The 14950-nt window shown below is 43.3% G+C and overlaps 1 protein-coding gene across 3 annotated transcripts in view; it reads right to left on the bottom strand.

The window, feature by feature from the left end:
* Positions 1–7483: 7483 nt before the first annotated feature.
* DNAJC6 (DnaJ heat shock protein family (Hsp40) member C6) overlaps positions 7484–14950 on the bottom strand; it is a 48601-nt gene continuing 41134 nt past the window's right edge. For all 3 annotated transcript variants that reach the window (XM_075287942.1, XM_075287941.1, XM_075287940.1), the window contains 6 exons: positions 13845–13910; positions 13113–13247; positions 12275–12535; positions 11689–11837; positions 10271–10447; positions 7484–7991 (listed from right to left, as the gene is read on the bottom strand). In XM_075287942.1, the coding sequence (XP_075144043.1) occupies positions 7890–7991; positions 10271–10447; positions 11689–11837; positions 12275–12535; positions 13113–13247; positions 13845–13910 (890 nt within the window). In that variant the 3' untranslated portion in view covers positions 7484–7889. The remainder of the gene's footprint in view (positions 7992–10270; positions 10448–11688; positions 11838–12274; positions 12536–13112; positions 13248–13844; positions 13911–14950) is intronic.

The following is a 14950-nucleotide window of genomic DNA, read 5'->3' as shown; positions in this document are numbered from 1 at the left end:
TGAGCAGTCAGTCAGCTGCGCTGCTTTCACATTACCTCAGCCATCTCTTGTTCCTGTGAGTTGTTATCACTTCTGTCCTTTCATTGTCGGTTCTTTATAAATATTTTACCACATGATAAAGAGACACTGCCCCATTCCCTTCATGTACTCCAGTACAGGTATCTCTGACCCCAAAACCTCTCTATGGTGAGTACTAGCACTGAAGTGAGCGATAGGTGATGCCACTCTGTTCACCTTAATGGGGAAAAGCTGCAATTCCATTCACCACCAGTGGACAAGAGTGGCGCTGTTTCTGGAAGAAAGCAGCTCTATAGTTCTATTTGTAGAAAACCCCCTTTAACCCTCCATGTTATGTTAGAATGGGAGCACTGATGTGAGTAGTAGAACATGCAGCTATATGGGGCTCATAATAACAATTGTAATCCGGCCTATGTGTTATCCTGGACACTCGGGGCTAATGCACACAGTGATGTCACAGCATGATAATAACAGTATAAACAGATAATTATCTGCATATAATCATGTACAGAGTAGTGATGTCACCGCACAACAATAGTACCCTGAATGACATCACCGGACAACGATAGTGCCCTGAGTGATGTCACTGCACAACAATAGTGCCCTGAGTGACATCATCGCACAACGATAGTGCTCTGAGTGACATCACCCCACAACAATAGTGCCCTGAGTGACATCACCGCACAACAATAGTGCCCTGAGTGACATCACCGCACAACAATAGTGCCCTGAGTGACGTCACTGCAAAACAATAGTGCCGAGTGACATCATCACACAACAATAGTACCCTGAGTGACATCACCGCACAACGATAGTGCCCTGAGTGACATCATCGCACAACGATAGTGCTCTGAGTGACATCACCCCACAACGATAGTGCCCTGAGTGATGTCACCGCACAACGATAGTGCTCTGAGTGACATCACCGCACAACGATAGTGCCCTGAGTGACATCACCGCACAACGATAGTGCCCTGAGTGACATCACCGCACAACGATAGTGCCCTGTGTAACATCACTGCACAAGAATAGTGGCCTAAGTGATGTCACCACACAACAATAGTGCCCTGAGTGACATCACCACACAACAATAGTGCCCTGAGTGATGTCTCCGCACAATAGTGCCCTGAGTAATATCACCGCACAACGATAGTGCCCTGAGTGACATCACCGCACAACGATAGTGCCCTGTGTAACATCACTGCACAAGAATAGTGGCCTGAGTGATGTCACCACACAACAATAGTGCCCTGAATGATATCACCGCACAACAATAGTGCCCTGAGTGACATCACCGCACAACGATAGTGCCCTGAGTGACGTCACTGCACAACAATAGTGCCCTCAGTGACGTCACCGCAGAGTAGTGATGTCACCGCATAACAATAGTGCTGTCAGTGATGTCACTGTACATCCATAATGCACACAGTGACATCATCGCAGAATAGTGCCCTCAGTGATTTCATGTACAGCGACACAGTAATGTCACCATACAACCCTAATACATACAGTGATGTCATGTACAACCGTAGTTCACACAGTGATGTCATGCACAACAATAGTGCCCACTGGATGTCACTGTACATCCATAATGCCCACAGACAATGCAAATGAAGGTGACATGTCTGGCTGCCCATGGTAAGACACCTAATGTCCCTGTGATAACAAATGTCCTTCTACTATGTGCCTGGAAATGGTTTGGGCAGAACAGGGGGTATAATGAAGGCGCCCTCTGTGTCTGGATGGTGGACAAGTATCCTGCTTCTTTCAGTCCGATGAAGCCCCCTCGGGCAAATGGGCTACTTGTCTTTCAGTGTGTGGTAGAGACATGTCTAACAGTCTCTTACTAAGAGGTATACTACCCAAAAGAAACCTTTGAGGGCATTTTTTATTCAAAATAACTCTTACACCATCTAATGGCGATACCCAGTGACTGATCGTAGCACACCTGTAGTCATTTATACATCTAGGACACAACTGTATGCTGGAATGTTCTGCAGCAATCTGACATTTCTATCTGGGTGCGGTATTTTTTTTCTTTATCTGGGGTGCCAAGGTTTGTGAACCGCTGGTGCACATTAGGAGCGGCGGAGTTACAGGTTGTGGTGAGATAATACTCTTAGTTTCGCTCAACACTGTATTTTTCCAGATAAGATTTTAATTAAACTCTGCGGGATTAGTTATGGCATGCAAATGACCAGCCGGTTCTCTGTCCCTGTGATATTATTGTAGCTGCTTGTGGAGGAAATAGAGCAGGTGAGGGCAGGTTTATACAAATGCAGAAACTATAGGTGAGATAAGAGGTTATTAATGTATACAGTAAACAATAGGTGTGTATAGTGCGCATGGCATTTCATTTGACCTTTCGGGGTAGACTGCTGTGTGTTTCTCATAGAGAAAGCCTGTGAGTCCTGCTACTCCCACCTACATAAAGCCTGTGAGTCCTGCTACTCCCACCTACATAAAGCCTGTGAGTCCTGCTACTCCCACCTACATAAAGCCTGTGAGTCCTGCTACTCCCACCTACATAAAGCCTGTGAGTCCTGCTACTCCCACCTACATAAAGCCTGTGAGTCCTGCTACTCCCACCTACATAAAGCCTGTGAGTCCTGCTACTCCCACCTACATAAAGCCTGAGTCCTGCTACTCCCACCTACATAAAGCCTGTGAGTCCTGCTACTCCCACCTACATAAAGCCTGTGAGTCCTGCTACTCCCACCTACATAAAGCCTGTGAGTCCTGCTACTCCCACCTACATAAAGCCTGTGAGTCCTGCTACTCCCACCTACATAAAGCCTTTGAGTCCTGTGTACCCCCACCCACTCATACAGAAAGCCTGTGAGTCCTGCTACTCCCACCTACATAAAGCCTTTGAGTCCTGTGTACTCCCACCCACTCATAGAGAAAGCCTTGTCAGTCCTGCCCCCCCTCCTTTTATGAACCATATATCCTCAGGTTCAGCATTTCTCTCTATTCTATGCCGCTGGCCAAACAGATAAGAAATTCTTCCTCTTTATTTTTCACTCTTGTTCACACAAAATATTGTATGTGAAACTGCCCTAAAGGTACAACAATGACTTTAATATTCTTCTGAGTTTTCCGTTTAACATATACTGTATTTGCTTGTAGTTGATAGATTATTTTTGCTGAGTTATACTGTATATCGTTTCTCTATGTACTAACTTCCTGCTGGATATATGTTTATACACAGGAACCAGTGTAAGCAAGCAATGCTGCAGTGTAAAGCAGGAGAAACAGACCAGCAAACCAAACCTCTGGTGGAGGAGAACTGTAGGTCAGATTTCCGGATAAATTGCAGGTAAGCAGGATTCGTAGCTGTGTTCAGAAGGAAATGACAGGTGAGAATTGCAAAAGACATAAGTAAACATCCACTTAAAAGAGTCATTCCAGCCCCAGTTGATCCTGACAGTAAAGTCGCTGGGTGCTGGTTAAACTGAAGATCTCCAGCACATGATCATGTGCAGTCTCTGGGTCAGTGAAAACGGCATGGATGGCACAGGGATTGGTGTCCATGTGGCATCTGTGGTTTTCACTGACTGATACAGTCAAAAGAGCTGCAGTTCTGGACAGGTATAGGACAGTTCCACAATTCCGGCCTGGACACACATGTTAAATGCATATGTGCAATTTGAATCAAAAGTGCGTTTGTGTGCATGAACACTGCAGCGCTCCTGATCACTGGCTAGAAATCCATCCACTTTGCTGTGACTCTAAAACGCCACATTATTTTTCCAGCAGTGTTTACGTCACGTGGGGCCCCAGCCTTAAAGGGGTTTTCCAGGATTACAAAAATATATCCGAGTCGTTTTTAGGCTCCGTTCTCACAGAGTAACGTGCCGCTCATTTAGACACGTATACACTTCATATATTTCAATGCGTAGCGTGTTTCAATGTGTAATGCGCTTATGCCGGCACCCATTGAAATCAATGGGATCTGTTTTGAAGCACCGCGCTCTTACACGTGTATACGTGTCTAAATGAGCGGCGCGTTACTCCGTGAGAACGGATCCTAAAACAGCACCATACCTGTCTATAGGTTGTGTGTGTGTGTCACTGCAGCTTAACCCCATTCACTTTAATGGAGCTGTGCTGTAACACCACTCACAACCTGTTGATACGTGTGGCGCTGTTGCTGGAAAAAGGCAGCCATGTTTTTCTATTCCTGCATATCCCTATGGCCTTTCAAGAAAATAAAACTACAGTGAAATAAGCGACATGACAATACAAGAAGTCTGTTTCATAAGAAAAAGAATGCATGTTTAATTGCTTTAAACCACAAACAAGCATGAAAATAAATCTTTGAAAAATGTTAAACAGAGATATAGTTATTTTATTTTTTTGTGAGAAGACAAAATCATTTTTGTAAGGAGTTGAAATTGAAACTTTATGACACAACGCTAAAGCCATAAGACCAGACAATGAGTCTAAGTGGAGTAAAGAATATGGTACTATGATAGGTCACTCTATTACCGGGGCTCAGAACACACAAGAATATCTACAAACATAAGTAATGAACCGTTTATTAACAAATCACAGGATAAGTATTCACATTCCAGGTAAAGAAGACAAGCATACGTTTGTTCAGAAGCTCTTTATACTCTACGTGTCATTATTGTAATTTCATCAGATTTCTGTTGTGGTTTGGTTTTTTTGGTCATCTCTCAGGTTTTGCATACAAAAATTAAAACCCAACCTGTCGATAATAATAAGTAGAATCATAAAAGAAAAATACTGGATATAAATAAAAATACCACAATACGGAGACGTAAAGCACAACTTCACCTATAGTCACAACATCACCAGGAATGATAAGGCTTGAGACACCCTGTTGTGTAGATTTGATACAAATTCTATTACTCTGTTTCTTACGCTCTGTACATCTGTGTCAGTGATAACCAATATGGCTGCTATTCCCTAAAGATTTTGTCATGAAGCCTGGTGTCTGCTTCCTATCTGTGCACTGAAACATCCCCCTCAGATCTACAGCATATCAAAGCACAGCTAGGCAGATTCGCCATTAAAGGGAACATGTCACTTTGAAGATGCTGTGCCATCTGAGGACATTGTGTTATATGGCAGGGGGAGCTGAGCAGTTTGTGATATATATATATATATATATATATATATATATATATATATATTTGTGGGGGGGGAAATTGGCATAACTTGTATTTTATTTAGGATTTAAGATAGTAAACCACAAGGTCCTTATAGGTTTAGTATCCCAAAACGCTTTGCTATAATGCAATCTGAGGTCACATTAACAATAAAAAATATTCATACTTACCTATAGATGAGTCTCATCAGACTCATCGCCGGTGCTTGTTTGGTGACGTTAGAGATGGACACCCCGTCGTCACTGCAAATGTACCCCAAGGTAAGGCACGTGTGCGCTGAAGCCGAGGTGTACTCCTCTGGCTTCACTGAAGAACTGTGCTGATGCAGGGAGTACAGGCAATAGGTGAGAATAAAGCTTTTTTTATTTTTAGTGTGGCCATGGATTGCTTTATAACAAGGCAATTTGGGACACTAAACCACCCACAGGTCCTTATGGACCATTGAGTGACTGCCCACTAGACTAAAAAGCTCAGGAACAGGGATTTAAGTGATTAAAATGCACATTATGCTGAATCTTTTCCCACAAAATGATCTATCAATCTCCTCAGTTTCTCCTGCTGTTTAGCATACAGGCCTGAGGCTGGACATCATAATGAATGTGATATGTCCCCTTTATGGAAAGCTAACTCAAGATCTTACATTTGCTGGTGATTTTTTGACATTTTGGTGGTCCTCACAGAGGCATAGCTTGTAATTTTTGGGCATCATCACTTTTCATTTTCAGCACTACTGTCCTCTTGACTAGCCTACAGGGATATCGCCCGCAAAGATCTGGAACCTCTGCACCCCTAGGTACCTCAGTACAGAACAAGAAAGAAGGCGATGCTCATAACTGGTCTATTATTGTTTTATAGGTACTAAAGCAGAAGTCTGCAATATTTAACATGCAAAGAGTTGTAGTTGCACAATAGCTGGAAAGGCTCAAGTTTTAGACCCCCGTCCTAATGTATCAGACACAAATTTCTGAATATACTTTTCGGACTGTAAACAAAATGATTGTCTTAGACACAAAATTGTGCATGTGTGCCAACAAATGCCAATACCAAGTGAGTCATGTTATAAGTGGTTTCTATCATTTAATATATTTTGTTGTAAAATTGCAATGATCCTACCATATTGATATGTTTAGGCTTTTAAGGCCCCCGTTCACATTACAATAAAGTCTGATGAATCTTCTACATTCTACAGGACCAGCTAACTATGTGGCCTCTAGACTTCTTCGTAACAAGGCTTGGCATGTTAAATTTCAGTCCTTTTTGTTCTCAGGGTAGATAAGCTTAGCCAAATGTGCTTGTTTAGGTATGGGTGGTGGGAATTACTATTGAGGGTGTAGCAGCAACTTTAAAGAGGTTGTTCAAGACCCCTCGTGACAGGATAGGTCATCAGTATCTGGTCTGTGATCCCTGGAGCCAGACCCGACATTGATCAGATGATCCAGCTGTATATAGTGTACACAGCTGGAAGCAGCTCTGCTCCGATTCAGGTGAATGGTAACAAAGCCGCAGTTCCCCAAGACCAGCGCAACAGGGTACGACTGTTTTATAGATCATTAAGAGGACATTTTCTTGATGATACTGATATCTGATGATCATTGTTACTTTGATTATTGGAAGGAAATTATCATAGCTACAAATCTGACTACATAGAAATCTACATCTCATAATCCTGGCCCATTACTGTAAATCTGCCTCAAGTCCTGCAATGCCATGAGCTTTGTTTGTCCTCTTGACTCAGACTTAAAACCTCACTTGATCAAATCTATTAATATCCAAAAGTAGCAGAAAATGCAGCAGAACAGACATCAAGGCAATCTTGAAATGGAGATCCAAATGTTGCTTTCAGACTACCTGCATCTTGAATATGTAGAGCTAATATGTATTGTAAGTCATCCTGTGGTAAACATCACATTGTAACAGAAACACATTAAAGAGACAGTCCACTGAAATGGTCATAAAGACATGCCTGAAGATGACACTGGTGGGGTTCCTAAAGCTGAACCCAAACACAAGAGTCATGGTGCTATATAGAGAGTCTGCATGCTTGAAAGCTTTGGTGCTTTATCATAAAGCAGGCAGGTTCAATGACAGATCGCAAAGAAGCGTGTTGGATTCTCAGAAATCAAAGGGCTCTTAACTCATGGATTCCTACTGATGTCATTTAGGACATGTCTATATGAATTGGAGTGGAATCCCCCTTTAAGAAATAAAATATGTTGTTTCTCTGCAGTCTGAGGAAATACAAGTCTTGTTTCTCTATTTTTAAGAAGAAAGTGCAGCACAAAATATGTTCCTCCAGGAACTGTAAAATACCTTATGCCTCTGGGATATGGTTCCGGGAGGGCACAGAGGTTCCGCATTCATAGAAACAAAAAAAAAAATAACACAGGCACATAAAATGGACAAGAGCGGTCATTTGTGTGTAAGTTAACTGTTTCAACTCCAGAGGATTTAATTAAAATCTAAATTATAAATAAATCAATAAATATCGAAATAAATAAAACACTAGGGAGGAGAACATAAGACGCCGGTATTTACTGCTACACGTAGAGTGCAAATGTTCTTTCTCAATAGGAAATTTTCCTCATCAACAATAATGCCACATTCGCCCTAACTTACTGGAAATGAATGGGATTATTGAGGTTTGTAAAGAAAAACGAGGGAAAGTCCGTCACGTTCATGGATGGATGTTATACGGCACGGAAGATAAGGGTGAGATATGCAGATAGAAGGAGATTAATATAATGCTTTCTGTCCTTGGTTATCAAATTCTGACCAAGCGTCATTCAGCTCCATAAAAATCATCTTTGCATATTGCTCGTAGGGCTGCCCAGTGGCCTGGAAAAGAAACACAAAGGCATTAAATGGGCAACTCTAGCACACAGATTTACTTATTCCTATCACCGACGGATCTAGCTTAGTGTAACACCATTCTGTTACACCCCTCAGGTTAGCTTCTGTCCACCACTTTCACTAAATAGATCTCTATCTTCTGGCAGCAATGTTTTATACTGTATATCCCATGATACTGCAGCTTGGAATCACATAGAAACTTGTGGTAGGAACACATCTATAAGAAGATATAGTTATACAGATTATTCCAAACAGTGCTCAGTATTGAGGGGTGAAAGTCAATTTATATTCATGAAGTTCGGCCCTCCAGTTCATTTTGGACCAAACTTGTTTGGCACGAATCAGAAGTGCTGTTATTATATTCTGGGGTCTCTTCAGACCTCTGAGTATGGTAAGTGGAGGCCCAGGGGAGCTGAGTAAAAATAACAAAGTTATACTCCTGACCTCACCTCTCCTGGGCTTCCTCATGGCGTCCGACAGTCCACAGCGATTCTGTTCCAGCCTTTGACAGATGTCATGCAACCTAGGGTCACAGGGCACCTGACAGGACCAATCACAGGCCTCAGTCGTGACCCCGAGGCACATGACATCACCCAGAGACAGATAAAGGACTTACCTCCTCTGGGCCTTCACTTACTATACTCTGGGGTATATTGTTTCATGGGTGACAAAACCCAAACATTTTTGGTTTTGGTTGAGCCTGAAACTTTTGGAAAATTCGGGTCGAATCTGGATTGATTTGAGTTGGTTTGCTCACCCCTAGTAACCTGGATACTAAAATACTGCGATGTCGGTGAACCACAGAAAATGGCCAGAGGCGGCTGCAGAATGTGCACTTTACAGCAGCGTGCATGTCACATAGGCAGTCTAGACCACTACAAGGTAAAGCAGATATGAATGGTTGACCTTATACATCTGAATATCAAATTGAGGGACACATGCAGCGCCATCCTATTCTGCCAGGGAATGCCCCCCCATACGTTGGAGCTTGTAAAAATTACAAGGAGCGGTCTGAAGAAGTGACAACTTTATAGTAGTATAGTAGGCTGTGGCAGATTATGGGTATATGTGGGATACACATATATATGGGGTTCACCAGACTCTCCTTCAATGGTGGGTCTAGCACCCTCCCATTCCCCATTGTAGCATTCAGCGGACCTTACAAATGACAGGTTGTATTTATAGGGCCCAGCACTGGAGCAGATGTTGCTTTGTTACCATAGATGCAGATTAACAACACAAATGCTATTAATGGCACTATCCAATTACACTGAAAACAGCCATATGTGTATGCTAGGAATCTCCTCCTTATGCCCCCTTGCCCTGGCACGTGCCCTCCCTTGTGTGCCATCTCTCTATCTATTTTAGAAGCAGCCCCTCATAGAGATACAGATACTATAGGTGACAAGACTGTATGTAAAGGTGGTAATATCCCTGACATGAGCAGAGACCAAAGCTGCAGCTGCTGAATAATTCATCCATGGAGCTGTGGAGGAAGGCGCTAAGTTTTCAACAAAGTCAATGACAGTCTCACATTTCTGAGAAGGGAGGGGAGATCGTACAGGGGGTCACACGCTGGTCACTGTGTTGATGAATTTATCAGCAGGCCGAGAAGAGGTTTCTATGTAATCTTATTTACCAGGTTTATAATTTGCTGTACTCAAAGCGGAAAGACCAAAGAAAGTCACAGACTTTAGGCAGCAACCCTAACCACTAGAGTGAGCCAAATGCATGTGGATTGTTACAGGTCCCATACCCACAAAATAAAATGAGGACAATTTATTATGCCTTGGACGACAATTTTTTGGCATTCAAGGTATAAAAAGGATACAATTTTTTTTACATGTATATGCACCCTGCTCAGCACTTTCAGAAAAAGTTGGGAATGGGGTGAGAATCTAGGCAGGCTGGGGCAGGGATGCCTTGTCTCGTCACATTTACTATATCTGACACCAGAGAACAGTCAGGGACTGGCGCAGATTTCTGATGTTACATAGACTGACTGGCGTAGATTTCATTTCTGGCACACAGGACCTCGGAGGAGACTCTGAATAATCCTTACACACCTTGTGCCAACTCCCAAGTGGATTGATACTACTCTAGCATTATTGCCATTTCATTCCAGTCATTACTGGGGGGGTCACAGCAATTGGGCCCCCACAATCAGATATCGGTGACATTTACTAAGATCTGTGTCCGCAATGAGATAATCCCTTTGCATTTATAATACTACATACATAATGACAGTATCAGCTGGTACTTACTTTGTCTGGGTGAACCACTAACACAGCTTTCCGGTAGACTTTTTTAACTTGTTCTGGGGTGACCAGATCTGCCATGCTTATTGGTTTCCACTTGGTCTCCCCTGCCCAGAGTACAGTGTGCATGGTGGAGAGCAAGGCTCGGATGTTCCGCTCTTTACCTTCAATCCAGTCTAAGATCTGTGAAAGAGCATGCAAACCTATATGAGCATGCACCACAGAAGGAATACGCTATCACAATGACACACAGAACTATAGTGTAATACCCTAGGAAGATACTGAACAGGCCAGACCATAAGTATTCAGAACTCGACCATTGTTATTCCCAAATATCATAGTAATATGGAGTAGAAGAAGAGATGTATGCTAAAGAACCAGCTTCTCTCTCCCTGGAGGACCCCGAACGTTCAAGTGTGATGCTTCATTTCCCCTGTGGTGACGCAGTAGGGAATCTCTGAAGGATCCTGCAGCAGGACATGTGATCAGTTTCTCCTAAAAAGGGGTTGTGCACAGCAGATAGCTCTTGCTTACTTTTATCTGCATGTTCCTTAGCACTCTAAGGGTGCATTCAGACTACGTAACGCCGGGCGTGTATGAGAGCCGTACACGCCGGCATTACGGCAGACTGCCGAACACTTCCCATTCACTTCAATGGGAGCGCTCGTAACAGCGGCGTTTACGAGCGCTCACATTGAAGTGAATGGGAAGTGTTCGGCAGTCTGCCGTAATGCCGGCGTGTACGGCTCTGATACACGCCCGGCGTTACGTAGTCTGAATGCACCCTAAGGGTGCATTCACACTGAGTAAACGCTAGCTTATTCTGAACGTAAAACACGTTCAGAATAAGCGGCGTCTAAAGCAGCTCCATTCATTTCTATGGGAGCGGGGATACGAGCGCTCCCCATAGAAATGAATGGGCTGCTTCTTTCACTCCGTGCAGTCCCATTGAAGTGAATGGGGAGTGCCGGCGTATACGGCAAGCTCTGCTCATGCCGGAGCGTACACGCCGGCACTCCCCATTCACTTCAATGGGACTGCTCGTAGTGAAAGAAGCAGCCCATTCATTTCTATGGGGAGCGCTCGTATCCCCGCTCCCATAGAAATGAATGGAGCTGCTTTAGACGCCGCTTATTCTGAACGTGTTTTACGTTCAGAATAAGCTAGCGTTTACTCAGTGTGAATTCACCCTAAGGCTGGGTTCACATCTGCACTGGGTGTTCGCCCGGTGCATATTCGTCTAAAATTGAATAAAAAAAGTCCTGGAAACCTGAGATTTTCATCCAGCGATTTCAATGAACCCATTTATGCCCAGAGGTTATATATTTTTGAGTTCCAATAATGGAACTCTAGGCATAAACGGGTTAAAAAGAACAGACACCATTGTAGTCAATGCTCCGACAAGTGTATGTCATTGTACTCACCTTTAGTTTCTCTGGATCCATTTCCTTTGACATTTCTTCTTTCCTCATTTCAGCAATAGTTCTTGGTCCCTTCCTCTCCTTGTGCGCATTGAATCCCTGACTAGAGAGCAAATCTTCAAAGTTGTCCGCTGAAGCCTTCGGTTTTGGATCTTAAAATGAGAAGAATAACCCCATATAACAGCTGGTACTGTATATGTATATATGCCGACTACAGACATGAGATCACTGTCACCTGAAATGTACAATTCCCATAGGTCACTGCAGTATTTTACAGGATATCAGCAAAGTGGCACAGGCAGAAGTGAAGACGCTGCGCTTTTGCTTACACTGCTGATTGTTGTTATATTTTACACCGTTATCTTGTACCAAAGACATCGCACACATTATTAATAAATATATAGCTTTTTCCCACTCATCTTAAAGATTAAGTTTTTTCGAGAAATTCAAAATTGGTGACGCAGGTTTCATGGACCCAATTCACCCATTGAGGTGAACAGGTCCATGACAAGAAGGGGCGTCACATGGATTTTTCTACTGCATATGGCTCGGTCACGTGAACACAACGTGTTTTATAAAGCAGACTCACCAGCCCCGGCTGCATTCTTCCCTCTATCGTTCTGCCCGCTGTTCACTGCAGAAAAGCTGATGTTGTAGTTCGGTCTGTTTTGCGGAGACGAGTGAGGAATATTCTGTTGCGGTTTGGAATGTGACTGCCATGAATATCCAGAGTTCGGTTGCCAGCTGCCTCCTCCATGCTGTGGAGATGGCTTTGAGGGTGACCCTACTGGGGGAAATCCACCCCCACAACCAGTTGGGGTTGTTGGCTTACTTGCAAATGAGGAACCACCTAGATCAAGACAGTCACAAACATGAAGAGAGCGACAATAAGCAGTGCAAATACTTCATTACTGAGGGTGTCTCGTGAGTAACTACTATGTAGATAATTTAATGCCAGCTAAAATATAGAGGGGGTGTCTAGGATTTAAAAAAATATTGCCTGAAGGCAGGGAGTATAGAAAATAAAAAAACAACTTAGACTTGCTTGCTGAATCCACTTCTACTTTGGTGGTCCCGGCGAGTTTTATTGACTTGTACAGCATTGCTATGCCATACATGTGCATATAAACACTGCAGACAATCCCTGACCTCCGCGGACTAAAAATCAGAGATTAAAGCTCTGGCTAGAACGGAACAGACAATCCACATTTACAAGTAGTTGTGTATTAGCACATAACATGGAAGATTTGCCATTCAGCATCATTAGAAAGATGGGTGACAATCCCTGCAATAATAATATAAACTGCAATAATCGCCATAAACTGATCTGAAATGACTGAATAGAATTTTTAACAACCCTAAGCAAAATGAGAGAGACGTTTTCTATGAGAATTCTGCTTTTTATTAAATGTACAGAAATATATTACCAGCGAGATTTGCACCCAGAGCCCCAAGGTCAGCAAATGGATCAAGAGTCTGTGGCTTGGTCTGGTGCTGTGGGGTACTGTGCGGTGATCCGGTGGGGCTGGTAGCAGCAGATCTACTACCGACACCTAATCCACCTGCAGGAAAAACAAAGTGTTCAGACGTTGCAGGGTTGTCAGTTAGAGGGAGTCGACCACCTCCCCCAAGTATATACAGCTGCTGCCTCTGAGCAAATTACAGTGATAAGCATCATACCTTTAATTTGTATCTTTGTCACTTTTGTAGATTTGAAGAAGAACAACTTAGAAGTCATATGCCAATAAGTCTACTGGTGCACTGAGGGCGGGCCTTCAACTCTTGGAGCACTGCTCTTGCTGCTCAAGTAGGATGGGTAATGCCATAGCAATGGGAAGAAAAATGGTAGGGGTCTGACTAGTAAGCTCCTGGAAACTGAAGATCCGCCCTAGTTAACCAACTGTTTCATTGCATAAGACATCAAATTTGGTTTTCTCCAAAAGTGACATACATAACACAGATATGCTGTTCTGTAACATAGTGAGGGAGGTGGTAGACTGCCTACAGGTTGTGGTGTTTATTCCTGTACAGTGGCAGACATATTGCAGTTGCACCACATTAGCCATGTATAGAAACATAACCATTTAACTGTACAAGTTCCAAAAAATTCTAGTGATGGTGAAGCAGATTGGAGGAAAATAGTGAAAACCTTACGTTACCTTGTGCTGGAGCGCCCCAGTTCCACGCTGAGGATGTGTCAGGCTGGATGGATACAGATGGTGGAGCTGGTGAAGAAAATAGAAATATATAGATCAGGGACTTCTACAGCTTATAGCATGAACTGGCCATATACCTATCGCTCAGTCCCATTAAAATAAATGAGACCGGACTGCAGCAAGGTCATGTGACAAACGGACATGATGGTCATGTGACAAACAGACATACTATCACTTCCTGAGAAGCAGACATCAGCCATGTTTTCTAATCCTGCAATCCTGCCCAGGGGTTGTCTTGTTCTTTTTATTGAAGATGACCTATGAGTGGGATCCGACACCCTAGACTCCTGCTGATCAGCTGTCTGACGTGGTCACTGCAAGCACTATGACCCCTCCAATGTTGTCATACACTGTTGTTTTGTAGTGGTCGTGCGATGTACTTACAGCCTTGTCCCTTAGGAGTGAATAGGACAAGACTGTATTTATATTGCACGGCTCCTATGAAACAAACAGTGCACAATGTACACAGTGAAGGGACCAAGGCACTCATGTAGCTGATCAGTAGGGGTCCCGGGTGTCAGAATATATGAATATAAGTCGATAAACAAGAACGGGACAACCCTTTAAATGACGCCTCCATCTGTTTGCTGTATTTTTCTACTGTATATTGTATTATACTGCAGTTTTGGGCCCAGCTCAGGGGTTGTAGTACTTGATATATATACCTGCAAAAATAGCCTATGTATTGTAGATATCCAAAGGGGGTGCCTTGGAAACCCACTGGGGGCCTCTGGTTGGAAAGATGATTGCATGCATCATGGACCGGCAGAGCTCAGATTGTTTTTGATCCATCCGTTCCCCTCCCACCCTCTGCCCATCTCCTCCTTGCAAGATTCACACAATCCAGAAGAACAAGGAACACAACTAGCTTGTGTAAAGGTCTTTTGCGCTCCATGGCAGCTGCATAGGTCGCCTCTAAGATATGTAGTCCTTCAGGTACAGCCAGCTTCATATTGGTACTGTTACAAATGGTATTTTTTAGCCGAAAAAAGGAGATTTATCATCATTTGTGCCAATTTTTTGCATGAATGATGACCAAAATCTACACT

This window comes from Leptodactylus fuscus, chromosome 9 (assembly GCF_031893055.1).
Source record: "Leptodactylus fuscus isolate aLepFus1 chromosome 9, aLepFus1.hap2, whole genome shotgun sequence".
NCBI classification, from domain to species: Eukaryota; Metazoa; Chordata; class Amphibia; order Anura; family Leptodactylidae; genus Leptodactylus; species Leptodactylus fuscus.
The sequence above is the reverse complement of the archived record's forward strand: the minus strand, read 5'-3'. Positions and strand labels throughout refer to the sequence as shown.